Source organism: Acomys russatus, chromosome 25 (assembly GCF_903995435.1).
Source record: "Acomys russatus chromosome 25, mAcoRus1.1, whole genome shotgun sequence".
Lineage (NCBI taxonomy): Eukaryota > Metazoa > Chordata > Mammalia > Rodentia > Muridae > Acomys > Acomys russatus.
The window spans coordinates 41,457,491-41,484,779 of NC_067161.1; the positions used below are offsets into that span (position 1 = coordinate 41,457,491).

Genomic DNA, 27,289 nt, shown 5'->3' on the forward strand with positions numbered 1-27,289 from the left:
CCCCCACCCCCCACCCCCACCGCTGGTTCCTTGAGCCACGCATGGGGGCTTGGCACTGAGGACGTCCGCTCCCCTCCCGGGCCCCTGGGCGCGTCCCCCAAAGAGCCATGCCGGGTCGCCCCGGAGGACCCTAGAGTTGAGTTGCGGGGGGCCATGGCGGCCGCCAGCGGCTACACGGACCTGCGTGAGAAGCTCAAGTCCATGACGTCCCGGGACAACTACAAGGCGGGCAGCCGGGAGGCCGCCGCGGCTGCAGCCGCCGCCGTGGCCGCCGCCGCGGCTGCCGCGGCCGCCGCCGAGCCTTACCCGGTGTCCGGGACCACCAAACGGAAGTACCAGGAGGACTCGGACCCAGAACGCAGCGACTACGAGGAGCAGCAGTCGCAGAAGGAGGAGGAGGCGCGCAAGGTGAAAAGCGGCATCCGGCAGATCCGACTCTTCAGCCAGGACGAGTGCTCCAAGATCGAGGCCCGCATCGACGAGGTGGTGTCCCGCGCCGAGAAGGGCCTGTACAACGAGCATACCGTGGACCGGGCCCCCTTGCGCAACAAGTACTTCTTCGGGGAGGGCTACACGTACGGCGCCCAGCTGCAAAAGCGCGGGCCGGGCCAGGAGCGCCTCTACCCGCCGGGCGACGTCGATGAGATCCCCGAATGGGTGCATCAGCTGGTGATCCAGAAGCTGGTGGAGCACCGCGTCATCCCGGAGGGCTTCGTCAACAGCGCAGTCATCAACGACTACCAGCCCGGCGGCTGCATCGTCTCTCACGTCGACCCCATCCACATCTTCGAGCGCCCGATCGTGTCCGTGTCTTTCTTTAGCGACTCGGCACTTTGCTTCGGCTGCAAGTTCCAGTTCAAGCCCATCCGGGTGTCGGAACCTGTACTTTCTCTGCCGGTGCGCAGAGGGAGTGTGACTGTGCTCAGGTAACACACCTGGGAGGAGGGGACTGGCCCTGTACCCTGCCTCCTCAAACTATCCAGCCGGGTCCAGAAAGCCGCAGCTGATGGGACCTCGCTTCTTTTTATGGCTCTGACTCATCTTTTTTGCGTGCAGACCATAGGAAGCTTGTGCCTAAAGCTCCTAGCAGGATAAAACCAGTATGGATTTCTGTACCTGCAGGCAGCTTTGAAGTTGCTATAATAGCTTATCTGAGAATTCATCTGAAAGCCTGTTTGTGAGAGGCTAAGCATTTTCTGAAGGCTAGCATAGGAGTTCGCCTTGTGTGTGTGTGGTGCTTGTCCTGCGTTTTGTTTTTTGAGGGGGGGGGTGTCTCAAGTAGCACAGGCTAGCCTTCAACTTTCTGCACAAAGAAGGATGGTCTTGAATGTTTGGTTCTCCTGCATCGGCCTCTCCCAAGTGCTGGGATTACAGATGTGCACTGGCCGGGTTTTCTGTGGTGCCTAGAGATAGAAGACCTCAAGGCTTCGTATTTTCCTTGTGGTTTTAAGCAAATCACTTTCGGTTTTGGACTTCATTTCCATGTCTTCAAAAGAAAGGAAATCTATGTGTAACTATCTTCTCTGTTCTGTTGTTTGTCCATCGAAGTTTTCTCTGTTCTGTTGTTTGTGGTTTAGTAAAGTGTAATGGATTCCTTAACAGAAAAAGCAAAGCCCTGGAGGTTTTTTTGGTTTGTTTTTTGATACAGATTTTTCTCCATTCTCAGGAAGAATGACTTCTTCAGGATTGAATATTTTAGTGGTTTGTCCAGAAATAAAGAGCAGCACGCTCTTAAAATTCTCCGTTAGTTTTAGGCCTCTGAGGCACTTTGTAGAAATGCCATAGCTGTTACTGGGATCCAGTAAAACAAAATACAGCTGGTTTGTTGACCTGGTGTTTGGCCTTGTGATTCGGTGACCACATCTTAGGCTCTTGGCCAGTTGGGGCCCCAGGTCCTGCTAAGAATTAGCTCAGTGCCCAGGCTAGCAGAGTAAATCATCTGCTGGAACACTGCTGGTGTTTAAATGAAGTGAAATTTTATTCCGGAGGCTGTCTTCTTTCAGCCCTGAGAAAGGTAAGCCTAGTTAATGTACTTCAGTAACCCTCCAAATGAGGCCTAGTATACAATAACAACTGTTTTTGACTGTTTCAGATATGCATGGTGCTTCCAGATAGATATCTTTTTCCTTTTCTTTTTTCTTTTTTGAGACAGGTTTTTCTCTGTGTAGCCTTGGCTGTCCTGGACTTGATTTGTAGACCAGGCTAGCCTCAAACCCAGTGATCCCTCTGCCTCTGCTTCCCCAAGGGCTGGGATTACAGGTGTGTGTTACCACACTCAGCTCCAGATGGATGTCTTGAGAAAATGTGCTTAAAAGGCTTAAAAGGGATTTCCAATTGGTAGTCAATGCTCAACTTTCCCTGCAGAAGCAGTAAGATTGCTGTGAGTTTGACATTGTCTCAAAAAGATCCACCTACCCTCCCAGAAGAAGGAATTTCCAGGGAGCTTGTTGTGTAAGGAAGATTTTGGGGTCTCCCTTGTTGAAGTTTCTTGGTGCTCAAAGGATTTCACATAAAGGACGTTTGGTCATCTAGTGGGATATTTTTTCTCGTGGTCGCATACCTTTTAGGTTATATAAAAGTTTGGCCGGGCGTGGTGGTGCACGCCTTTAATCCCAGCACTCGGGAGGCAGAGGCAGGCAGATTGCTGTGAGTTCGAGGCCAGTCTGGTCTACAAAGTGAGTCCAGGGTGGCCAAGGCTACACAGAGAAACCCTGTCTCGAAAAAACAAAAACAAAAAAGTTTGGCAGTGACTGGTTGCTTAAGTGGGGAGTTCGTAAGGCACTTTGAGACTCCCCCAACAGTCACACTCTTAGATTTAAAAGCAGAACTTTCAAATTCCCAATATGCAGGTCTGTTAGTGATTAACAAGATTGCATCATCAGGAAAATCATCTTCTCTTTGCAGTAGTAAAGTCCTAAAGCTTTCCCAGTCCCTTCTTGGATTCAGACTTGGCTCCAGAGTTGGTGTGGGAGGCCCAGCCACATCCTGAAAAGTGCTGCCCCAGGCTTCGAGTCCAGCACTCCTTTGCTTTGGGATTTTATTTATTTGAGACAGTTTCACCCTGTAGTCTAGGCTGGACTCAGCACTGTTATGACCTCTGCTTCCAGAGTGCAAGGATTACAGGAGTAAGCCATCATGGCTAGCCTTCCTTGGGATCTCATAGGTGTATTAGCTGTACAGCAGAGATAGTGCCAACTTTTGAAGTCTTAGTTAAATGGTTTGGTGTCTAACAGCATGGTACAGAATAGGCACTCAGGTGTTTACACAACCACGTAGTGAGGCCCTGCTCTGCTTGGGAAAGCAGCTAGGGAGTTGGTTGGTCTTGAAACATGGCTCCAATCTTCACAGTTCATTCTCAGTAGAAGCTTTAGACCAGGTGGATCATCAGAATCCAGAAAGCTAATCAGAGAAACATGCTGAATGGGGCATTTTTTGTTTTGTTTTTCAGGACAGGGTTTCTCTGTGAGGCCTTGGCTGTCCTCCCTGAGCGCTGGGATTACAGGCAGGCGCCACCACACCCAGCTTGAAAGGGACATCTTACTCACTGTGAGATATTGGAAGTTCTTGGGAGGAAGGAAGCTGGAACATAAAGAATGAGTAGAAATTAGCCAGAGTGGTGGATGCACACAGTAGCAGAGTTACATAGCAGTAGACCTCGGTCATTAATAAAGATGATTGCTGTGAGGCAGGTGGTATTCCCTATCAGAGATTCTGGTAGGGTTATCCTGGTGATAATAGTAGTTTCTCAACTACTGTTGATACCTGGAGCTGCTTGTAAATTCATTTCTGGATGGACTGTCCTTGCAGTATTAAAGGCTAGGAATGCTCTTATTTATTTATTTATTTATTTATTTATTATCTATTAGAAACTAATAACACTTTATGGCGGTCAGAGTTTGGCTCCAGATACTGTCTCAAAAAACAAAAACAAAACAACTGGCAGGTTTTGACTGTGTTGGTGACCATCTCATTTTGAGCCTGGAAGGAGGTGTTCCCCCCCCCCCCTTTTTTTTTCCCTTAAATTTATTTGTTGTGTATGTGGTGTTCTGCCTGCATGTACACCTGCAGGCCAGAAGAGAGCATCAGATCTCATTACAGATGGTTGTGAGCCACTATGTGGTTGCTGGGAGTTGAACTCAGCACCTCTAGAAGAGCAGTCAGTGTTCTTAACTGCTGAGCCATCTCTCCAGCCCCTGGACGTTCCCTTTTTTTGCTGTTTTCTGGGGATCTAGTGTTAACCTTTTCTTCATGTCAATTCATCCCACATTCTTTGTCCTGGCTCTGTAAAGGGAAAAGGACAGATTAAAGCACATCTTAGAGCTGTAGATAGTTCAGTTGGCAAAGTGCTTAGAAGCATAAGAATCTAAGTTTGATTCCCTAGGAATCTTCCATCCCCCCCCCCCCTTTTTTTTTTCTTATTTAAAGCCAGATGTGATGGCCCATACTTGTGATCCAGGGCCAGAGAGGTGGAGACAGGACTCATTAGCCACTTACCCAACCTTGCCTTCTTAACCAGTGAGAGACTCTTAAAAAAAAAAAAAAAAAAAAAAGGCAGGGTGTGGTGGTGCATGCCTTTAATCCCAGCACTCAGGAGGCAGAGGCAGGTGGATCTCTGTGAGTTCAAGGCCAGCCTGGTCTACAAAGCAAGTCTAGGAGAAACCCTTTCTCAAAAAAACAAAACAAAGCCGGGCGTGGTGGCGCACGCCTTTAATCCCAGCACTTGGGAGGCAGAGGCATGCGGATCGCTGTGAGTTCAAGGCCAGCCTGGTCTACAAAGTGAGTCCAGGATGGCCAAGGCTACACAGAGAGACCCTGTCTCGAAAAACCAAAACAAAAACAAAACAAAACAAAACAAAAAGGGCTTAAATTGTTTTAGTTAAAATAATCACCTCAAGCTGGCCGTTGGTGGCACATGCCTTTAATCCCAGCATTCAGGAGGCAGAGGCAGGCGGATCTTCCTGAGTTCAAGGCTGGCCTGGTCTGCAGATGGAGTTTGAGGATAGCCAGGGCCACTCAGAGAAAGCTAACTGCTTACAAATGTTTTCTGTGATCATTCCCAGAGGCCTAGGTCTTAGCCACCAGGTCTTCTCCTAGCCATCCATTGTATATGAGTGAGCTTACTCTTTTACTCTTCTGCTTAAAAGTATTGGGGTATTGGGCATCCCTGTCCATTTGGGGCTAATAGCTGATTTTATTTAGCTGACTGAAAGCAAAATTTAGCTTTGTGGCTTAAAATAGTTGAGAAAGTAGGGCAGAAAAGTCCTGGACTGCACCTCTTATTTGGATTTTGTTTCATTATGAACATTTATTTGTGTGTGTGCTTATGTGTTCATGGTGCGTCAAAGAACAACTCAGGAGTTGGTCCTCTCTGCGTGGGTCCTTACTATCAAACTAAGGTAGTCGGTCTTGGCAGAAAGAACCTTTATCCTCTGAGCCATCTCACTTGCCTCTTGTTTGAAATTTTCTATTACCATGAGATGCAGTCAGAACTGTGCACCCTCAGCTAGGTTGTTAGTTAATGGAATTTGCTCCCCTCTGTGTTGCCAGGCAAACGAGGCAGAAAGTAGCAAAGGAGAATCAGCTAGCTGGGACCCATGGTCTTCAGCAGGAAGCTCAGAGCAAGCAAGGAATATAAACAGGCCATGAAAATCTCAGGGCTGACTGGCTGGCCATTTTAGCCTAAGCTATTAGTGCACAGCTTTTCTGTGTGATATAATCCTCCCTGTCTCATGAGACTGGTACTTATTCCCATATTCTTTGATGAGGCCAGCAAGGCCCCATGACAAATTAAACCTTTTGTTACCAAGAAACACAGATGGGCTTTCTGCTTTCACTTGCTTTTTGATTTTCTGAGATAGGGTTTCTCTGTGTTATCTTGGCTGTCCTGGACTCGTTTTGTAGACTAGGCTGACCTGCCTTTGCCTCCCGAGTGCTGGGATTACAGGTGTGCATCACCTGCTTTCACTTTTTCTTACCACATTCAGCCTCCAAAAATGAAAAGATTATAGCAAACTTGGTGAAAGTTTCTGCATTACTATTTTAGCTGTTTGAACATAAGCAAATTACTTGTGGGGTTGGGGGACAGGACTAAATAGCCCTAGAATTCACATGTATAGAGGCTCCGTGAGTATCGGGAGGCATGTGCACACTGGCCTTGCTTTTCTCTTGCTAAAAAGGAAGCCAGTGATGCCTTAGAGGAGTTAGAAAAGATGGACTCTGTTACTGCTGAGTTCTTGAAGGTTAGTTAAAGATGTATCAAGAGATGAGCTGCTGTCAATACTTAGAATGGGATGTATCTGTGCCACAAAGCCCCAAGACTTCTTTAAAGTTAAGCCATTTCTTTTCCTGGAGACTTGAGCTCACAGTCCTACCTGTGCATCTGTGGCTCCTGCCCCACCCTCAGCCCTTTTCTTCCCCGTACAAGCCTGACAGTGGTGAGGCAGACTCAAGGGGGCTGCCTAGGGAAACTAGCCCATCAGAGGGAGCCTGGCATTAGGCTCCCTTGTCTAGTTCGTTTTTTCTTTCTGTCTGTCTGTCTGTCTATTTTGCCATGTCCTGGTCTAGGCAGGACATGGAACAGTTGGGAATGGTGGCCATCTTGGAAATGAGCCTTAGCAGCTCCATCTCTAAGACTGTGCCTAAAGGAGATGTGCATAGTCTTGTACATTTTCTTATTAATGGTTTTCCAGATTTATTTAACCTGTGTTCAATCCTTCAAGGAAAAGTTTGTTCTAATCTGTGTGGGGATTTTTGTTTAGTTTGGTTTGTTTGTTTGTTTGTTTTTGTTTTGGTTTGGTTTTTTTTAGACATCTCTGTGTAGCCTAGGCTGTCTTGGACTTGCTTTGTAGACCAGGCTGGCCTCGAACTCACAGTGATCCGCCTGCCTCTGCCTCCTGAGTGCTGGGATTAAAGGCGTGCCCCACCACGTCCAGCTGTGTTGGTTTTAAAATAGAGGCTTCACCGGGCGTGGTGGTGCACGCCTTTAATCCCAGCACTCGGGAGGCAGAGGGAGGCGGATCGCTGTGAGTTCGAGGCCAGCCTGGTCTACAAAGTGAGTCCAGGGTGGCCAAGGCTACACAGAGAAACCCTGTCTCGAAAAACCAAAAAAAAAACAAAAAAAGAGGCTTTAAAGTGTTTAGACTTCTTTGGTGTAGAACATTGGCACATACTTAATTTTTTGTGTACGGTGCAGTGTTGTCTTACAAGGAAAACACAATTTCCGTAGTCCAAATATAGTAAGAATCATGGGATGGTGTGGCTAGGTGGCATGGAGGAAATCAACTGGGGAGGGGGCTTAGGGAAATTTTACCAAGAGAGAGGCGCTCCCTTGAATTATTCTAAGGGATATACTAGTGAGTGACAGAGCTAGGTTATGTTACTTGATGGTCATTGCTAAGCATGGAGGCTCAGCCCAGGAGCAGGCCAGTATATTTCCTCTATTTTTCCCTGTGAAAACAGCAGTAGAAAGCCGTAGAACTTTCCTTTACATCAAAGGTAGAACCAGATCCAGGGCATATTACATTTCAGACTGGCAGAATGAGATTTTCACTGTCTTCCTGCAGCAAGTAGGATTTTTTTTTTTTTTTTTTTTTTTTTTTTTTTTTTTTTTTTTTTTTGAGTGGAACCCAGAGCTAGTACCTAGTCTGGAAATAAGGCCAAGAAGCCCTAGTGTAGAACTCTGAAGGGGATCTGAGATTGTGTTTCCTCTGCAGGAGCTGAACCCAGGCTCTGGCTTGAAGTGGTCTAGGCCTCCTTGCGGTGCCAGATCCTTAGGCTCTTAGGTAGGAGGGTCTGACATACTCAGAGTTATGCAGTATCATTCTCAACCCTCAAGTAGGCCTCCAACTGCTCCCGTACAGTCATGTAACTGGTCTAACTTTTGGTTCTGCCTTGAAAGGAAGCAGTATCTGTATGCCTTTTAACATCCCGAGTCCTTAATAGTGATCAAAGAAATGAGTGCCTACATTATAAAGCATAACAAAATGAACAGTGGAGAATCTACTGCTCTCCTTACCAGCATTGAAGAAACTAAGGCTTTCTGTTCAGCATGCAACTTAACAGAGGTCACAAAACTTACAGCTAGGTAGAACATGAAGGTACACACATTTAGCCCCCAGCACTTGGGAGACAGAGGCAGGTGGATCACTGAGTTTAAGGACAACTAGTCTACATAGTGAGCTGCATCCAGGACAGCCAGACCAAAAAGCTTGTAGCTGATAAAGTCCTGAACCCAAGACCTCTGTAACTCCTATGTGGTGTGTCTCGTAAGAGTGAAGCGCGGGTGCTTTACTCAGTACTCAGTCAGTGAGTCTTTTGACATAGTAATTCTCAGATCCTTTGACATAACAGTATTTTTTGAAACTCTAATATTTTTCAACTTGATTGGCTTATAGATACTCGTCCATAGTCTCTGGTGGAGATAACACATGCAAACAAACAAACAAACAAAAACACTAAAAAAAGGTCATCTAGAAACAGCTAGAAGTGGGGATAGGAATAGGTAAGGCATTTATAAAGAGGTTTGTTCTATCGCCAGCATGGACTCAAACCAGAATTTGGGGGACGGGGAACTCTATGTAGTCCTAGTTGTTCTAGAACTTGCTGTGGAGACTAGTCTGGCCTTGAATTTTCAGAGATCCGCCTGCTTTTGCCTCCCAAGTTCTGGGATTAAAGACATACACCATCAAACCTGATTTTCAAATAAGTTTTGTTCTGTTTTGTTTTGGTTTTGGGCACAGGGTTTCTGTATGCAATATCCCTACCTGTCCGGACTCACTCTGTAGACCAGGCCCAGCGGTGTAGGCCTTCAATCCCAGCACTTGGGAGGCAGAGGCAGGTGGATCTCTGTGAGTTCAAGGCCAGCCTGGTCTACAGAGTGAGTCCAGGACAGCCAAGGCTGACAGAGAAGCCCTGTCTTGGAAAAAAAAAAGTGTGTGCCACCACAACCAGCTTAAATCAGATTTTTAAATCTGAAGCACTTTGTTCTAGAGCAGTGTTTCTCAACCTGTGGGACGCTGCCCGTTAGGGTTGTATGTCCCTTTCACAGGGGTCACCTAAGACTTTCTGGAAAACATAGGTATTTATATTATAATTCATAACAGAAGCAAAATTACAGTTATAAAGTAATAGTAAAAGTAATGGTTGGGGGTCACCACACATAAAGAACTGTCTTACAGGGTGGCAGCATTAGGAAATTGAGAGCCACTCCTCTGAGGACTGACCCTGAAACAGTTTGGCTTTGTATTTCTTACTGGCTTTTGAATCCAGCATTGTTCTTGGGGCAGCCATGCCCTTACAGAGTCATTCCCAGATGTTTTGTTTTTCAGTTAGTGAGGCATGTGTTACCTGTACATCTACACAGGAGAAGTAGCTTGATCAGCAGCCATGAGGAAAAGGTGTATGCTCAGGGGCAGCTGGGAGTCCTAAATGGGGAAGCTGGAAGGAAAGCTCTTCCATCAGGCCTCGTATCTTCTGGGAAGGTATCCAGCTGTGTTCATCTCTGCAGCTTAGTAGAGATGTCTTGGAGGTGCTCATTGAGAACATGTGAGGAGCTCAGTAATCAGAATTATTCCCAAAACTTCAAATCAGAAGAGTGTCAGGTGAGAAGAGGATAGTGACCTGACCACAATTGTTAGCCTTTAAGCAGTTTTAAAATCATGTAAGTTTTTGAATCTCCCCGGAGGAGGCTTTTGAAAGCTTTTTCTCCAAGTAAGAAAGTTCTGTGTTGGGACTTAATGATCCTAGTTTTCCCTGTATTTCTGTGTTGTCAGTAAGTGCCTCCACTTCCTCTCTATGCATGGGTGAGGGCAGTTTTCTGTCTTTTCACCAAGGACTCTCACCTTCATTCCAGTTGCTGAAAGAATTTGTTTTTATATTTGTTTTTGTGCTGGGGATTGCACCCAGGGCTTCATACATGCCAAGCAAGTGCTTTACTTCAGAATTATACCCTGACCTTAAGAGCTGCAAACTTAAAGGATTCTAGTCTATGCTAGAAGAGTCCTAATTCAGACTGTTAAGTGACCAATGAGTCTTCTGTGCCAGTTTTTTCCTTGAATAGTTTCTAGGCAGACACTTCTTAGACCTTAAATGTGATATTTTCCTTTCATGAACTTCTCAAATAGTAGGCAGAAGGCAACCATAAGACATGATCCTTTTCCTGTCCCCCATGAACTTTGGTTGTCTGCTCTCTTATGGTTATTTGTTCTGTTGCTTTCTAGTGGGTATGCTGCTGATGAAATCACTCACTGCATACGGCCTCAGGACATTAAGGAACGCAGGGCGGTCATCATTCTCAGGAAGTAAGTACCTTCACGTCTGGCATTCTCTGCCTTACCTGTGGGCCTGTCTGGATCCTTTTAGAATTTACCTCTCTCTACTTCTGGTATGTCATTATGGAATTATTTTACATCCTTAAACTGTTTAGGGAGTTCAGTATTGAACAAAATGCTCCTGATATCTATTGACACAATTTTTCTCTTCTTTCAAGGATGTATTTTATTTTTAATATGTGTATCTGTGTGTGAGTGTATGTACATGTGTCTGTGGAGTCCAGAAGAGGGAGTCAGATCCCCTGGAGTCATAGAGTAGTGGTGAGCCACCAGACATGGATGCTAAGAACCAGACTTAGGTCCTCTGCAAGAACACTGTATTATGGGCTGGAGAGATGGCTCTGCAGTTAATAGCACTGTCTGCTCTTCCAGAAGTCCTGAGTTCAATTCCCAGCAACCACATGATGGCTCACAACCATCTATAATGAAATCTGATGCCATCTTCTGGTGTGCAGGTGTACTTGCAAGCAGAATACTGTATATGTAATAAATAAATAAATCTTGAAAGAAAAGAAAAAGAACAAGTGTCTTCTCTTAATCTTGAGTTGTCTCCAGACTCTTTGGGCACAATCTTAAAACAGGACTTGGGGAGTTGGGGAGTACTTTTCTAAGCCAACCCCCACCCCCGCCCTTCTTTACCCCCTATTTTGATTTGTCACGTGCACTTTCAGTGATTATTTTTAGACTACTGTAGCAGCCTACTTTTAAAATGCCTAGGCTTTCACTTCTAGAAGGAGCAAGGAATGAGGAGAGGTGACAAGAGTGGGAGGTTAGGATGCAGTATTTAGCTGGCTCACAGATGTGGCTGTCCCCTCTCTGGTGAGGGGCCTTGGGGACATTCTAACATTTATAACCTGCCCTGTCCTAGCTGGGCATGGTCACTCATTAATAACTAATTGAGCATTTGGGAGGCTAAGGTGAAAGATTGGGACTTTGCTTGTCATAGAATAAAAAAGAAAAGAAGGGGGGGGAGGGAAGGAAGGAAAAAGAGAAAAGTTAGACATAGCCACTCCTGAAGTGTTGACACTGAAGAAGTGGAGGTAGGAGAGGGCTTCAAGGCCGTCTGGGCCACATGAGGTTGGCAGTGGCTGGCTGGCTTGTTTTCTTTCTGTCTTGTCTGTCATGTCTTGGTTTTGTTTTTGTTTGTTTGGTTGGTTTTGGTTTTATTTTGTTTTTTAATCCTTTTTATAATGTCTTGGCTGGCCTCAAATTCATTATGTAGACCAGGCTGGTCTTGAACTCTTAGAGATCCACCAGCCTCTATTTCTGAAGTTCTGGGATTAAAAGTATATGCCACCATGATGAGAGACCCTATCTTTTTTTTTTTTTTTTTTAAGATTTGATTATGAATATAGTGCTCTGCCATTCAGTACACCTGCAGGGCAGAAAAGGGCAACAGATGCTTGTGAGCCACTGTGTGGTTGCTGGGAATTGAATTCAGGAAATCTGGGAGAGCAGCCAGCATCTCTCCAGTCCCCATCCCCACCCCCTTTTTAAACATATATGAATCCTCTACCAGTATGTCCACTTGCATGCCATAAGAGGGCATCAGATTCCAGTAAAAAAACAAACAAAGCAAACAATATACATCCTACCAAGCATAATCTGAGCCTGTACAGTGGGCTTGCTTTGCTTGCCTTTTCCTTTGTTAGTTCGTTCGTTCTTTCTTTTTTTCCTTTGAGACAAGGTTTCTCTGTGTATCCTTGACTGTCCTGGACTCCCTTGGTAGACCACCCTGGCCTCAAACTCACAGTGATCCACCTGCTTCTGCCTTCCTGAATGCTGGGATTACAGTCAACAGGCTTGGCTTGCAACAAAATTTAAAAATGCATACAAAGTACATGGTGGCGCATGCTTGTAATCCTAACATTTAGAGAGGTAGAGGCAGTCAGATGACTGTGAGTTCAAGGCCAGCCTGGTCTACAAAGGGACTCATGACATAGGTAGAACTAGGAAAACTTTATACACTGGGTTTGGTTTTTTGTTTTTTGATAGTTTTTGATGTGTAGAACATCGTGAAACCGTTAGAGTTCCCACGTGCCCTCTATTTCGTTTCCGCTATTGACGATATATGTCTTCAATTTAGTGTGGTATATTTGTGCAGTTAAAAGACTAATGCTGAAGAAGGAAGAGTATAAGTATAGGATGTCACTGGACTATAGGGAGCATCCAGGGCTAGCTGAGACCCTGTCTGTCTTAAAGTAAAAAGAATGCTGGGCTTGGGATATAGCTCAGTGGTAGAGTGTTTACCTGGTAATCAGGGTCCTGAGTTAAACTCCCAGCACAGAGAGATAGACAGATATAGTAGTAGCTAGGCATGTGCCTGTCATCTCAGCTTCTTGCAAGTCTGAGGCAAGAGTCACTGGGACGCTGGGTGTAGTGGCGCACGCCTTTAATCCCAGCACTTGGGAGGCAGAGGCTGGTGGATCGCTGTGAGTTTGAGGCCAGCCTAGTCTACAAAGTGAGTTCAGGACAACCAAGGCTAACGCAGAGAAACCCTGTCTCAAAAAAAAAAAAAAAAAAGAGTCACTGGGACCCAGGAATTGGGGCCAGCTTGGCATTATAGCAAGACCCTTTCTCTAAAAACAAACAACAAAAGAAAAGAAATCAATTGTGGCTGGAAATGTAGCCCAGTGATAAAGTATTTGTTAGCCTGCCTGGGGCTTTGGGAGCCATTCACCATCATCCTTAGTTTTAGATTTACCTAGTATTGTAGTTAATTTTCCTGTTTCTGTGGTAAACGTTTCTGACAAAGGTAACTTAGAATTTATTTTGTCTCACAGTTCCAGGATATAAACTTCAGGTAGCTGGTCACATTTCATATAGAGTAAGCAAGCAGAAAATAATGAATGCTATGTTCAGCTCACTTTTGTCTTTATACAGTCCAGTATCTTTAGCCCAGGGAATGGTGCCGCCCACAGTGGGCAGGCCTTCCCAGCTCAACCTAATCAAGATAATCTTCTATAAACTTCAATGTCCAAAGGCTTATCTCTCAGGAATCAATAAAATGATTATTGAGATTAACCATCACAACTAGGTGTACTTAATTTTTTTCATGTGTCCTTGTTCTCATCCAAGGTGCATCCTGTGTTGCATCTAGTTGTCATGTTACTTTACTTGGCTAGAACAGTTTCTCAGTCTTGATCGGCTGGGTATTTTATAGACTGTTGCAGTGGGATTTGCCTGATTTTGGTTTTTCAAGACAGGGTTTCTCTGTGGCCTGATTTTTCTTATACTTGGACTAGGCTTATATTTTTATGAAAAAGATCACAGAAGCCAAGTGCCGTTTTTACCACATACCAATGGTATATACTATGAATACAACTTGCACCATTGATAGTGAACATCAGCTAACCCAGAGTAATCCAAGGATTGACATTGATGTCTTGCCTAAGGAGTGAAATTCTTTCAGTTTTTCAAGACACCCTTGGCTGCTCTGAACTCTCTTGCAGTTCCCTTTATTTTACTCTACCTTGAAGTACCCACAGCCCCAGTGCATCAGGAACTTCTGACCTGGTTCTGTAGCAAGACGACTTTTGTTAGAAGCACTTTGGCTTTTTGAGACAGCCTTTCTCTTGTTGTCCTGGACTTTGTGGCCCAGACTGGCCTTGAACTCATGGCAATCTGCCTGCCTCTGCCTCCGCCTCCCAAGTGTTGGGATTACAGGCGTGCGCCACAGTGCTGGCCTAGAACACTTTTCTAACATATGCTCATGTCCACATCGCCACTCTCCAGTTCCTACATATACACACTGGTCACCCTAGCCATCCTTCAAGGCCCAGGTGTTTACATTCAGGGCACCTTGCATACCTGTAGCCCTTCAGCACACCACCCCTCTTTAGGCTGCACAGCCCATATACATGGCAATTGTGAATTTCCAAATTCATATTCAGGAATAGTTGAGGATGTATCTGGTGCCTAGTTTGCCACCCAGCCAAATGAGACATCAGTTGATTAGTGGAGAGTAATTTTGGAATGCCAAAGAGTAGTTTTAGAATAGCTGTTTGGACTTGTCTTATAAAAGGATGAAATGAGGTAGTGAAAGCCTCCTAACTTGAGCATCCAGATATTACTTAGAGATCAGGCATGGCTTGTAGTACCTGGTGATTTGATGTCTTTTGGTAAGACCCAAGTTCTAGTGAGTAGAGTCTGGACATTGAATCTGCCCTGTTCCTTATATGCAGGGGTTAGAGTCAGTATTGCCTAAAGTTTAGATAAAGATGGCATAAACTACAGAGGGAGGACCTGGGAGTTCTTTTTGGGGTGGGGCAGGGTTTTGAGACAGGGTCTCTCTGTGTTACCTTTGGCTGTCCTGGACTTGCTTTGTAGACCAGGCTGGCTTCGAACTCCAGTGATCCGAGTGCTGGGATTAAAGGCATGCGCAACCACCGCACAACAGGACCTGGTAGTTCTAACACCGGCTCAAATCAGTCAGCTGACAAGATCCTGAAGAGATGTAGATGGATCTCTGCCATGTGCTTGGCTGAACAAAATGTGGCTCCTTTGAAGGAAGTAAAACCCTCAGACTACAAACCAGTTTGTTTGTCATCATAGTAGGTGGTTGAGTGAGATCTTGAACCTAAGCCTCCTGGCTTAGTGGTTTGCACAGTGGGGTACTCTAGGGCTTGCCTTCACCTACCTCCCAGAACATGTGTCACTGGGGTGGGTACTTAAATTAGAAATAAGCCGGGCAGCCGGACGTGGTCGTGCACACCTTTAATCCCAGCCCTCGGGAGGCAGAGGCAGGCGGATCATTGTGATTACGAGGCCAGTCTGGTCTACAAAGCTAGCCCAGGACAGCCAAGGCTACACAGAGAAACCCTGTCTCGAAAAACCAATACAAAAAAAAAAAAAACACTTGCTGCTCTTCCAGAACTGAGTTCACTTTCTAGAATCAGTCTGGGCAACTCTTAACTCCCTATAATTCAGTTTAAGGGACTCCAACACATTTTTGTTTGTTTTTTGAGACAAAGTTTCTCTGTGATAGCCTTGGCTGTCCTGAACTCCCTTGATAGACCAGGTGGGTCTCCAGCTCACAGCGGAGTGCTGGGATTGAAGGCGTACACCACCACGCCCGGCTTTCCAACACATTCTTACAGCCTCCATAGCCTTTTTTTTTTTTTTTTTTTTTTTTTTTTTTTTTTTTTAAGATTTATTGATTATTCTGAGACAGGGTTTCTCTGTGTAGCCTTGGCCATCCTGGACTCACTTTGTAGACCAGGCTGGCCTTGAACTCACAGCGATCCGCCTCCCTCTGCCTCCCGAGTGCTGGGATTAAAGGCATGCACCACCACGCCCGGCTCAAGATTTATTGATTATTTATACAGTGGTCTACATGTACACCTCAGGCCAGAAGAGGGCATCAGATCACATTACAGGTGGTTGTGAGCCACCATGTGGTTGCTGGGAACTGAACTCAGGACTTCTGGAAGAACAGTCAGTGCTCTTAACCTCTGAGCCATCTCTCCAGCCTGCCTCCATAGTCTTCTACATGAAGTTACACACATGTCCACATGCATGCATACACACACACAAATTTGTCTTGAGACAGTCTTCACTGTGTAGCTCTTGCTGACCAGGCTGGCCTCCAACTTGTAAAGACCCTTCCCTTCTCTGTCTCCTGAGTTCTGAGATTAAGGTGCATGCCGCCTGGATCTCTGTGAGGTTGAGGCCAGCCTGGTCTACAAAGAGTTCCAGGACAGCCAGGGTTGTTACACAGAGAAACTGTCTCAAAAAACAAAACAGAAAGGTGCATTCAGGCTGAAGAGATGACTCATCAGGTTAAGAGTGTCACCTGCTCTTCAGGGGTCCTGAGTTCAATTCCCAGCTATCACCTGGTGACTCTTAATCATTTTCTATAGTGAGATCTGATGCTCTCTTCTGGCATGCAGGTATTCATGCAGATAAAGCACTCATATACATTAAAAATTAAGTATCTTTTTTAAAGAAAGATGCATGTTACCACACTAAGAATTAACAAAAAAAAAAAAAAAGGCTCTGAGAAACAGCTTCCAGAGGAACTTGATTGTTTTTAGCACTTACGTGACGGCTCATAACCATCTGTGATACCAGTTCAAGGAGATTAATGTCCTCTTCTGCATTCTCTGAGACAGAGTCTCTGTGTAGCCTTGGCTGTCCTGGACTCACTTTGTAGACCTGGTTGGCCTCGAACTCACAGCGATCTGCCTGCCTCTGCCTCCAGAGTGCTGGGATTAAAGGTGTGTGCCACCACGCCTGGCCTCAGCATATACTTATAATCAGGCAAAATACACATATAGGTAATAAAAATAAAATACTAAGACAAACAAAAAACACTTAACTGGGCATTGATGGTTCATACCTTTCATTTTAGCACTTGGGAAGAAGAGGCAAATGCATCTCTTGAGTTCAAGGCCAGCATGGTCTACAGAGTTCCAGGACAGTCAGGGCTGCACAGAGAAACCCTGTCTTGAAAAACCAGAATAATTAATTAACTAAGAGGGTTGTAGTGTGGGAAGCAGGCTCTTGAGTTTGAGGCCAACCTAATCTACATAGCAAATTCCAGACCTGTCAGCATAGAGACCCTGGGGAGGGGAAGAGGTGGGAGAGAGAGAGAATTATAATACTGGGGAGAGTCCACTATCTTGACAGTGAGAGGGAATAAATAGTAGCATGTCTTTAAAAGTTCCTGTATCCAGCAGTGTCCCTGGATGTCAGTCATCATACTCCTTGGAGGACCTGGCTTGCTGCACGTGTTCACATATTAACCCGAAGAATAGGAGGTGTGAGCTGTGGAAGGGACTCAGGCAGGATGTGAGCTGCTTGGGATGATTTTTGAGCCGGGATTTCTGGCTTGTCACCAGGTTTTTATTGTATATAGGCATCCAGGATAGGCACCATAAGACACTCCTAGTTCTATTTTTGCTTGCCATTACAGCACAAAGCAAAGGACACACTGATAGAAAGCACAGAATATGTTCCTGGAGGGCCCACTAGAAAGAAATAAAAATTAATTGCATTCCTCTTAGTGGGAGAATCAGAGAAGGCTTGACACATCTGGCTTTCAGAGCTAGAAACTACTGGCTAGACAGAAATGGTATGTTCAGTGGCTGGAAGGCCAGGAAGTGTGGGAGACTCACTAGTGCAGCTTATGGGGTGGTAAGAAAGCTTAGATTAGCATTTGCACCTCTGGAGAGCTTTCAGGACTGCACTGGGTCTGTCTACACTTGAATTCCTGAGATGACACTGTTCATTGAACTAACCAGCTGAAATAGGTGAAGTGAGACAAGGCAGTATAAATAGGTTGCTTTTGATAAAGTAGGTCTTACGAATATTCTGAAGCACTAGGGAAGAAATAGCTAGAGATCCGTTTACCAAAAGTTAGCTACCATTAGTATGTTCTAGGTTCTATGTGTTGGTGCTAGGAGAATTTGAAGGAGAGATAAACATGTTTTTGTTATGATCCTAAGTGTAGGATTGGAGTGGTCTTGTGAGAACAGGTGAAGTTAATCTTCTAGAAGACAAACTGCCTCGTGCGGAGGTTGATTGTTGCCAGCTGAAAGATCCATGGACAGACTCTGGGAGGAGATACATAAATGAGCCCAAAACTAGAGGCGGGGCCTTTGGAGACTTAGAATAATTTTGGCTGTTCATTGCTCCTCTTTGAGATGCTCCTAGAGAGAACTGCTCGAGATAAGGCTTCGGAGCTCAGGGCTCCTGCTGAGGTTCCAGGTTCTGGTTACTCCAGGTTCCAGCAGAAGAAATCCTGCTTTTACGCTAGGAGAATCGTTCCTGGGAACTGATATCCTTACAGTTTTGTTATTCTTTAATCCTCTTTGCCTATCGTTTAGGTTAGTTAGGTTATAAGTGACGTATGCTTGGTTAATAAATTCATAATAAAATATATTGGTTAAAAAAACTGGGCCTACAAGGATGGTTATATTTGGTGGTGGTTTGAGTGGGCCACTGAGCTATACCCAGCCCAGGTGATCTCCTATCTGTGTCCTCTGGGAAAGTTAGCTACGGAATGCTCACCAGGGAGGGGCAAGTCAAGAATGACATTTCAGAGACATGCAGGAAGTACTCAAGTGGTTGGGCCTTACTCAGGAGCAGAAGGGTCTCGGGGCTGAGGCAGTTTGGCAGAGAGGTGCTCTTTGGGCTAGGGATGTAGCTCCATGTTAAAGGCTTGCTTAGTTTGTATGAGGCCATGGATCTATTCATGGCACCACAGAGAAGGAAGGCAGGCTCTAAGGCATACCTTATGTTGGAACAGATTAGAAATGAGGTAGAAATTGGTAGAAACCTGGGTGGCAATAGGAAGCCACCAAAAGCAACGGGATGTGGGGTTCACACATGACAGGTTGTAGGAGCCTAAGTTGAAAGGCTTATTTTACCACTGGAGCCAGAGGTCCTAGTTAAATGTATAGATGAACAGAGGGTGGGTGTGGGGAGTACACTCTGCTGTTCCGCAGGAAAGTATGAGTGGTTAAATCCTGGTTTCCCTAGCTGTGACCATGCCTAAGCTATTGCCCCACAGAGACACTTGCTACCTCTGGAACATAGTGAATATAGGCTGGTTTCCTGTCTCCCAGAACTGTGGTGCTGGCCCTAGGCATCTCTGCTCCACCACAGTGAGTAAGTACTACCTCTCTCTGCTAGAGGCCTTGTGCGACTGAAGCCAGGGATCTGACCTCTGGTTTAGTATTGTTCCTACCTTCAGCAGCTTCTCTGCGTGTTGTTAAACGAGTGGTTAAGGAACATAAGAGGGGCCCTGGACAAGTCTATCCATTCCTTACCCACAGTCTACGTGTGAATGTGTTGGATGTTGTTTTGTTGTTCTGTTCTTTTCCTTGTGTTTGTGGTATATGTGCATGTGTGTTGGGGTACACATTGGAGACCCAGAGTTGATATTGGGAATCTTCTATCATCTCTATTTTACTCTTCTTTTTTTGGTTTTTCAAGACAGGGTTCAGAGTTTCTCTGTGTAGCCTTGGCTATCCTGGACTGTTACTTTGTAGACCAAGCTGGCCTTGAACTCACAGAGATCCACCTGCCTCTGCCTCCCTGAGTGCTGGGATTACAGGCATGCACCACTGTACCAGCTTGCTCATTTTTAAATTTGTTTTTATTTTTACACATATTGATATTTTGCCTGCACCTGGTGGCCACATGCCAAAAGAAGGCATCAGATGCCTGGGACTAGAGCAGTGGTTCTCAACCTTCCCTTTAATACAGGTCCCTATGTTGTGATGACCCCAACCATAACATTATTTTCTTTACTACTTCATAGCTGTAATTTTGCTGTTACAAACTTTACATAGGTATTTTTGGAGATAGAGATTTATTAAAGGGCTTGTGAGCCACAGGTTGAGAACCACTGGAGTAGAGTTAGACAGTTCTAAGCTGCCATATGGGTGCTGGGAACCAAACCAAGGTCCTCTGGAAAAGTACTTTTAACCCCCAAGCCTTCTTTCTGGTCCCTATTGTATTCATTGATCAGTTGTCTCAATTAAACTGAGAGCTTGTGAGAATGGCATCTTTCTAACCGTCTTGCTCCAGAGATCATTTCCGAAGCTGTGGTTCCAGGTGAGGTACTATACCTACCTGGCATTTATATACACCAGGAGATCTGAACTCTGTTCCTCTTGCTTGTCTGGCAAGCATTTTAACTCTTTGAGCTAATACCCCAGTCCATGTTGACTCGTGTACCCTTGACCATCTTCTCTGTTCCAGTCTGATCTGTACCTTGGTCTGATTTGTTTTGTCCTGATAAAAGGGTTGCAGCTCTGGGAGTGGCAGTCTTCAGGCTGGCTGTCTCCTTTCATAAGGACTCTGTCTGCTTACCTTCTTTCTTCTTCCTCTTGTGCTGGTTATTGAGCCCAAGACTTTGCAAGTGCTAGACAAGCTCTCTACCACAGAATTAAACTGAGCCCCTAGCTCAGCCCTGCTAGGCAAATCATCACTTTTCTGTCCCTTTATGTTTTGCCTTTACTGGGAAATGTGTTTCTTAAAATTTGCACTTGTGTTTCTTTTCTTTTCTTTTCTTTTCCTTCCTTCCTTCCTTTCTTTCTTTCTTTCTTTCTTTCTTTCTTTCTTTCTTTCTTTCTTTCGACAGGGTCTTGGGCTGGAGAGATGGCTCAGAGGTTAAGAGCACCTTCTGCTCTTCCAGAGGTTCCAAGTTCAATTCCCAGCAACCATGTGGTGGCTCACAACTATTTGTAATGAGATCTGGCCGGCAGGCACACATGCAGGCAGAATATTGTATAAATAATAAATAAATCTTAGGAAAAAAAAGACAGGGTCTTGAATAGGGCATGGTGGCACATGCCTTCAATCCCAGCACTCGGGAGGCAGAAGCAGGTGGATCGCTGTGAGTTCAAGGCCAGCCTGGTCTACAAAGTGAGTCCAGGACAGCCAAGGCTATACAGAGAAACCCTGTCTCAATCCCCCCCCCCCCCCCCCCCCCACACCCAAAAAAGACAGAGTCTCATTGTTTGGCCTGGCTGGTCTCCAACTCAGAGATCTGCCTGCCTCTGTTTCTGCCTCTTAGGTTTTGAATTAAAGTCATGCATCACAACATACACACACACACACAGAGCAAAATTTCAAAAGCCCTTGGGTTGGGGGAGCAGCTAGAGAGATGCTCAGTGGTTAAGCATGCACTGCTTTTCCAGATAACCTGAATTCAATTCCCGGTGCCCATGTCAGGAGGCTCAAAACCACCTGTAGCTCCAACTCCAGGTGATCCAACTTCTTTGGCCTTCATGGACACACATATACATAATTTTTAAAAGGTGTGTGTGTCCGTCCGTCGCGCCCCCCCCCCCCCCCCCCCCCCCAGTAAATAAAAGGAAGCCCTTTTGGACTCTGCTTGTCTAGCATTCCCCAGAGGGCCACAGCTAGGTTGTGGCAGGGGTGTGGAGTAGGCTAGGCTTCTCCGTTCCCTGCTCTGCCACTTGGTCTTCAAGAAAGTATGGTGGTTCTGCTTTCCTCCATCTCTAGAGTCCTAGGGCAAACCCTCCCTGTGTTTGTATTGCTGCAGGGATGAGAGCAGCCATTGGCGCATGACCACAATTCACTGGCAGGTTGGGTAGATGCTCCCAGAGAAACTGGAAGTCTAACTGGGTTGAGAAATGCTAACTGGGTTGAGAAATGCTGCCTTCTGTGGCTGAGAGTGCTCTGGGGTCTGTCTGCATGCATAGCAAATCCTAATCATTGTATGTCAAGTTACTCCCAGTCTCCACTTTGAGGCCTGAAGGTGATTTTTCTGGAAATCACTAGATTAATCTCTACTTGAACCATGAAGAGACCAAAGTGCAGAACATAGACTGCTGGCCTGCAGGCCAAGTATGTCTTTACTGGAAATAGATCGGTTCTGATGGGGCTTATGACCTTACCAGAGGCCATTTTGAGACCACGTATGTGTGTTTCCTTTGCAGGACAAGATTAGATGCACCGCGGTTGGAAACAAAGTCGTTGAGCAGCTCCACATTGCCACCCAACTATACTTCAGATCGCTTGTCAGGAAACAACAGAGACCCTGCGCTGAAACCCAAAAGGTCCCACCGAAAGGCAGACCCTGATGCTGCCCACAGGTACTTAGAAGCCTCACTACAGGCTAGCAGAGTAACTGATGGTCTGTGTGAGGGCTGGTTAGGAACCTGGGTTGTCCTTTACTTTAAAACCTTGTCTTTTTTTCCTTGGGGAAAGTGGCATTGGTGGAACACACACACAGCACACAACAGACAAGACACCCAGCCAGTGCATATTTATTGCCCCTTAGAGGAAGGGGTTCAGCAGAAGTCTAAGAAATGGAAAATGTTGGGGCTGGAGAGATGGCTCAGAGGTTAATTAAGAGCACTGTCTCTTCTTCCGAGAGGTCCTGAGTTCAATTCCCAGCAACCACATGGTGGCTCACAACCATCTGTAATGGGATCTGCTGCCCTCTTCTGGCGCACAGATGTACATGCAGGCAAAAACTGTATATAATAAATCTAAAAAAAGAAAGAAAGAAAAGAAATGGAAAATGTCATGGCTCTCCACAGCTAGCCATGTTCAGTCTTAATCTGGACACACTTGTAGGTTTATACTTAGGTGTTGTATCTTGGAGCCAGGCAGTGGTGGTGCATGCCTTTAATTCGAGCAGGCAGAGGTGTGCAAATTTCTGATTTTGAGGTCAGCATGGTCTACAGAGTGGACTCTAAGACAGCCAAGGCTACACAGAGAAACCCTATCTCAAAAAGACGGGGGTGGGGGGAAGGCTTGTTTGCTTCTTGGCACTTAGAAGTGAACTGAGGATCTCTTGGAGAGGGTTTCTGGAAGGGTAGCATTTATAATGACACCCAGAAGGATGAGAACTCTGTGTGGAAGGAGCATTCTAGGAAAAGGAGGTACTGAAAGAGCTGAGGTTTTGAGGCAGAAAAGAGCACAGTGGTTTCAGAGACTAGCTTTGAAGGGGTGATAGGAGCAGGAGAGGAGGAGGTAAGTAGAGGTAAGGTGTATGGCAGGACCTGAGAGAAGGAAAGCCTAGAACACCTGACACAGTACTGGCCACCAAGTCAGAATTAAGCAGACTCTATACGGTGAAGAGACACCCCCAAGACAAGGCCTGGTCACTGTCACTTAGTGGGCAGGCCCCACTGCTATTAGTGTGTCTCCATTAGGACCTGCAGAGCAAAGCAGCCCAATTCAAGGACAGGGCCTTCTGAGTCCCCTTCAGTGGTGGCAAGACCAGTTCCTTCCTGGCTTCTCAAGTAACAGCTTGTCCCATTGTTTGCAGGCCCCGTATCCTGGAGATGGACAAAGAAGAAAATCGGAGGTCTGTGCTTCTGCCCTCACACAGGCGGAGGGGGAGCTTTAGCTCTGAGAACTATTGGCGCAAGTCCTATGAGTCCTCAGAAGATTGCCCAGAGGCAGCCAGCAGCCCCACCCGCAAGGTGAAGATGCGAAGACACTGAGGCCGCATGCCCTTCTGGGACTCTGGCTAATCCTGATGTAGCTGCCCCATCTTCTGTTTTGTTTGAGTGTTTTTCTTTGTTTGTTTGTTATTTTGGTCCTATATACGTTTTCCTTGCTTTGTTACCCATTAAGGCTAAAGAACAGAATTGGCAAAAAATTGAGTTCTTATGTTCTTGGCTTTCCTCCTTGATGGGAAAGGCTGTAAGCTTCTGTAGGGGAAAGCTCTTAGCAGAGTAGCCAGTAGAGACAGTGAGGACACCTGTCTTCAAGTGGAACTTCATCAGGCTAAGGCTATTTAAACACACTAAATGTTCTGGTTAAGGAATTCTTGTTTGGGCTTTAAATGTAAATCTTTGCAGTGTTTTAAACAGTCTTTTCTTTTGCCAGCCTTTTCTTCCACTGATGCTCATGCTTGGATGAGGTCTCTTGGAGTTACACAGGCCCTGCATTGGGCCTGCTGCCCCAACATCTCACCTGCTGTCCAGGCTCTGGGAGCTCATGCAAATGCCCTATTCCCCACTATTCAGGTGGGCTGGGTATGGGGCTTAAACAGTGCCAGCCCCTGCCATCCCATATCTGAGTCCCCAGGCTTACTGCATGCCCTCTGGCTTGTTCTGCCCACCAGTCCTGGGTGGTCAAGGGACTAGCACAGTGGTCCTGACCTCTTTTGCCAAGAGCATGCCTATTTGCTGGGTTGCTCCTTTTAGCCATGTGAGTGTGGTTGTATGGAGCAGTTAGACTTGCTGCAGTGGGTCATTTGTAGGAATTGTTTCTAGCTAGAGGAACTGATTTGCTTCCAGTCTAGTTATGGGAACTTGGGGTGTGTGGTAGAGCTTTGTTTTTTGTTTGTTTGTTTTGTTTGTTCTGAGATGTTTCCTTCCCTTTAGTCTCTTGGCTTTCTCCTTTTCCTTTCTCCATCTTTTCCCACATCATCTAAGAAGGTCCACCTGTAGCATATGTCCAAGGCCAGAAGTCAGACCTGTATATTGGGTTAGTACTTCCTCTGCCTCAGGGGCCTGGGTGCTGGGGAAGGAACTTCTGAAAATAATAGAAAGAAAAAGCCAGAACAGCAACGTCTTTGACAGTTTCCGCTTGTTTAGATCCTGGAAGGCTGTGGGGTTTTGCTGATCCACATTCATTAAGTGACTTTGCCAGCTAGGCCAAGACTGGGCCTGCCAAAAACAGAGGCCTTTGGAGCAGCCATGCTACCACCACTCTAGCGGTGCACAGAGGCCTGCCTCTCAGGCCTCAGTGGCTTCAAAGATGTGGGAGCAACCAGCCATCAGGAAGTCCTTCTTGGGGGTCAGAAATCCTTTGCCCGTGTGGAGCCATCAAGTTGAGACTGCATAACTAAAGCAGTTGCGGGTCTTCTGTGGTTTTGGGTTTTGGGGTTTTTTTTTTTTTTTTTTTTTTTTTTGCTTTTTTTTTTTTTTGGTTCTGGTTTTTTTTTTTTTTTTTTTTTTTTTTTTAAACTGCTCTTTTCCCCAAAATGATTTGTAGTTCTTTGTGCAGCACTTTGCCCTAATATGTGTGTGCTCTACAATAAAAACCAAATCTAATATATTTTGAAACAATTGTCTGATGCTGTGATAAGAGAAAGCCTGACCTTGGTTTGTCCCTTAATTTATTTTCTTACCCTTCCAACTGGATTTGGAGAAATTGAATTTATTGCCCACCAGTGCTTTGAAGACAGTGGTCACTGACACCTCTTGATTGATGGCTAAAGGTGGACTTGCCTTTCCCCGCTTCCCTCTTCCCTTCCAGGAGGATGGCCTTCAATAAACTGCAGTGGCCAGGGACACACCTAACACCACAGGTGAGGCTAGAGCAGGGACCGGGGAGCCATGTAAAGGACATGGCTATTCTTGCACTCAGTGGCCAGGTTTTTGAGCCACCTGGCTAGAACATTGACAGATGAGGCAGATAGGATAGGATGAGGCTGGGGACTCAGTGGGCTTTAGTACATTGTGGTCCCTAATGTGGATCCCAGAGTGTTGCCAGCTGTACCTCCCCACCTCTCCAGTGGTCTGAGACAGTTTAGTCAAATTGCCACTGTGGAATCTTGGCCAAGCCATTTCATAGCCCATTAAACAACTGGCCAGAACAGTTTGAAAAGCAGTGGTCAGTCAGGAAGGGGCAGGGCCTCTATGATTTGTGCACTGGACTGGAATAGCATTGGAACCGAGAGAACAGCACCAAATGTCATCCCAACCATAGTGTTGCAGAAGAGGTGATCCCACTCCATGCTTGGGTGCTGTGCCCTAGGCACAAGGGATGGGAGATACTCTTGACCCCAGTGATCTAGATTTCCATCTCTACCTGGATAGTGACCCATCCACATGAAGTAATAGCCTTAAACAAGTCTTACACCTGACTCCCTGAGTCGTCCCTGTTCCAGTCTAGGCACTGGGCCAGAACTTTGTTCATCAGCCCTGACTCAGCCTCCTGTTACATAGTAGTAGTTTCAACAGCAGCTGGTACCAGCCCTTCCCACCGAAGAGCTCATCCCATTCCTCTGTTGTGTGGAGGAAGAAACAGCTCTAGAGAGTTCAGAAAAATAAAGAGTGTCCTATAGGCCATGCTCAGGAAGGGAGAGAGCCCTGTATATGACATGTTTAGGTGCACATAAGGTATTTTATAATGTATAGATAGGAAGGCGCTAGAGCCTGTTAACTGTAAGTGTAAATAGCATGTACAGTGTGCTTGTAAATCTCCATAGCTATCTGTTGGCCACAGAACACTGATTGGCTTTTTGTTGATGTGTGGAATTCATCATCTACCCGTGGTTGTAGTTCAAACACCATGTGAGAGAGATGCATTTTATCAGTTTGCCTTAGTTTTCTAAGGCTGCCAAGACATTACCACAAACTTGAGACCTTAAAGCAAAAGAAATTAGCTGGGTGTAGTGGTGCGTGCCAATAATTCCAGCTGAGGCTGGGGAAGAAGCATCAGAAAAGTTCAGCATGGGCTAATAAAAAGTAAGACCTTATCTCAAAATGCAAAGCAGCCGGGCATGGTGCTTGTCTATAATCCCAACCGAAGCCATAGGAGTGTTGAAAATTTAAGGCCAGCCTGGTCTACATAGTGAGACCCTGTCTCAAGACAAACATGTGAACTGCTTCACGCTCCCTCTGAGGCTGTGGTGGGATGCCTATTGCCTCTTGCAGCTTCGTGCTGCTCTAACCACTGTAGTTGCAGGTACGCTAGGTTGTTAGTCACATGGCCTCTTTTGTATACTACATCTTTATCAGTGCCTCTCTGCCGTGCGTGTGTGTGTGTGTGTGTGTGTGTGTGTGTGTGTGTGTGTGTGTGTGTGTGTGTGTGTGTAGGAAGGGTCTCTAGCCCAGGCTAGCCTTGAACTGGCAATGTTGCCACTGCATTCAACCTTTTCTATCCCTGTCTTAATTAGGTATTTGTAATTGGATATAGGAACACCCACAAATTCACAGCTACATACCCCCCGCCCCATAGTACCAGGGATGGGGTCCAGTGACTCTCCAGTGTCAGGCAAGGACTCTACGTACCACTGATCCACATCCTAACTCCCACTCCTCACAAAAGTAAAGTGTGTATCTTCCAGAAGCTAGAACGTGAGCGCCTCGGGGGCCACTATGCAGCCTGCTGTGCTGCTCTTAAAAAAAAAAAAAAAATGTTACTCAATCTGTGACCTATTGTTCTTCAAATTGTAGTAATTGGATTGAAATTTCTCACCCTCAGCACTATCTTAAATTTTAATCTGGATGAAAATATTTACTTCGTTGCTTGGGTTTTTTTGTTTGTTTTTTGTTTTGTTTTGTTTTTTGTTTTTTGTTTTTTTTTTTCCTTTAGTGCTGGGGGATGGAATCTAGGGCCTTGTACATTCTAGGCCTTGCAAATGTTAGCTTTGCCCCTAGAAGCTCATGGATTTCTTTAAGTTTAGACTTGTGTTGTCCAACCTGGAACCACTGGACTCTGGCTTTTGAGCACTTGAAATGTGGCTAGTTTTGATTGAGATATGCTTTATACACACCAGGATTTGAAGTTAG

At 45.7% G+C, this 27,289-nt stretch overlaps 1 protein-coding gene across 1 annotated transcript; it reads left to right on the top strand.

Annotated features, from left to right (window-relative positions):
* The first annotated feature begins 20 nt into the window (after positions 1–20).
* On the top strand, positions 21–24,063 carry Alkbh5 (alkB homolog 5, RNA demethylase). Its single transcript, XM_051167317.1, has 4 exons — positions 21–926; positions 10,218–10,298; positions 21,746–21,901; positions 23,086–24,063. The coding sequence occupies exons 1-4, from the start codon at positions 154–156 to the stop codon at positions 23,261–23,263; spliced, it is 1,188 nt and encodes a 395-aa protein (XP_051023274.1). The 5' UTR covers positions 21–153; the 3' UTR covers positions 23,264–24,063.
* Positions 24,064–27,289: the final 3,226 nt, after the last annotated feature.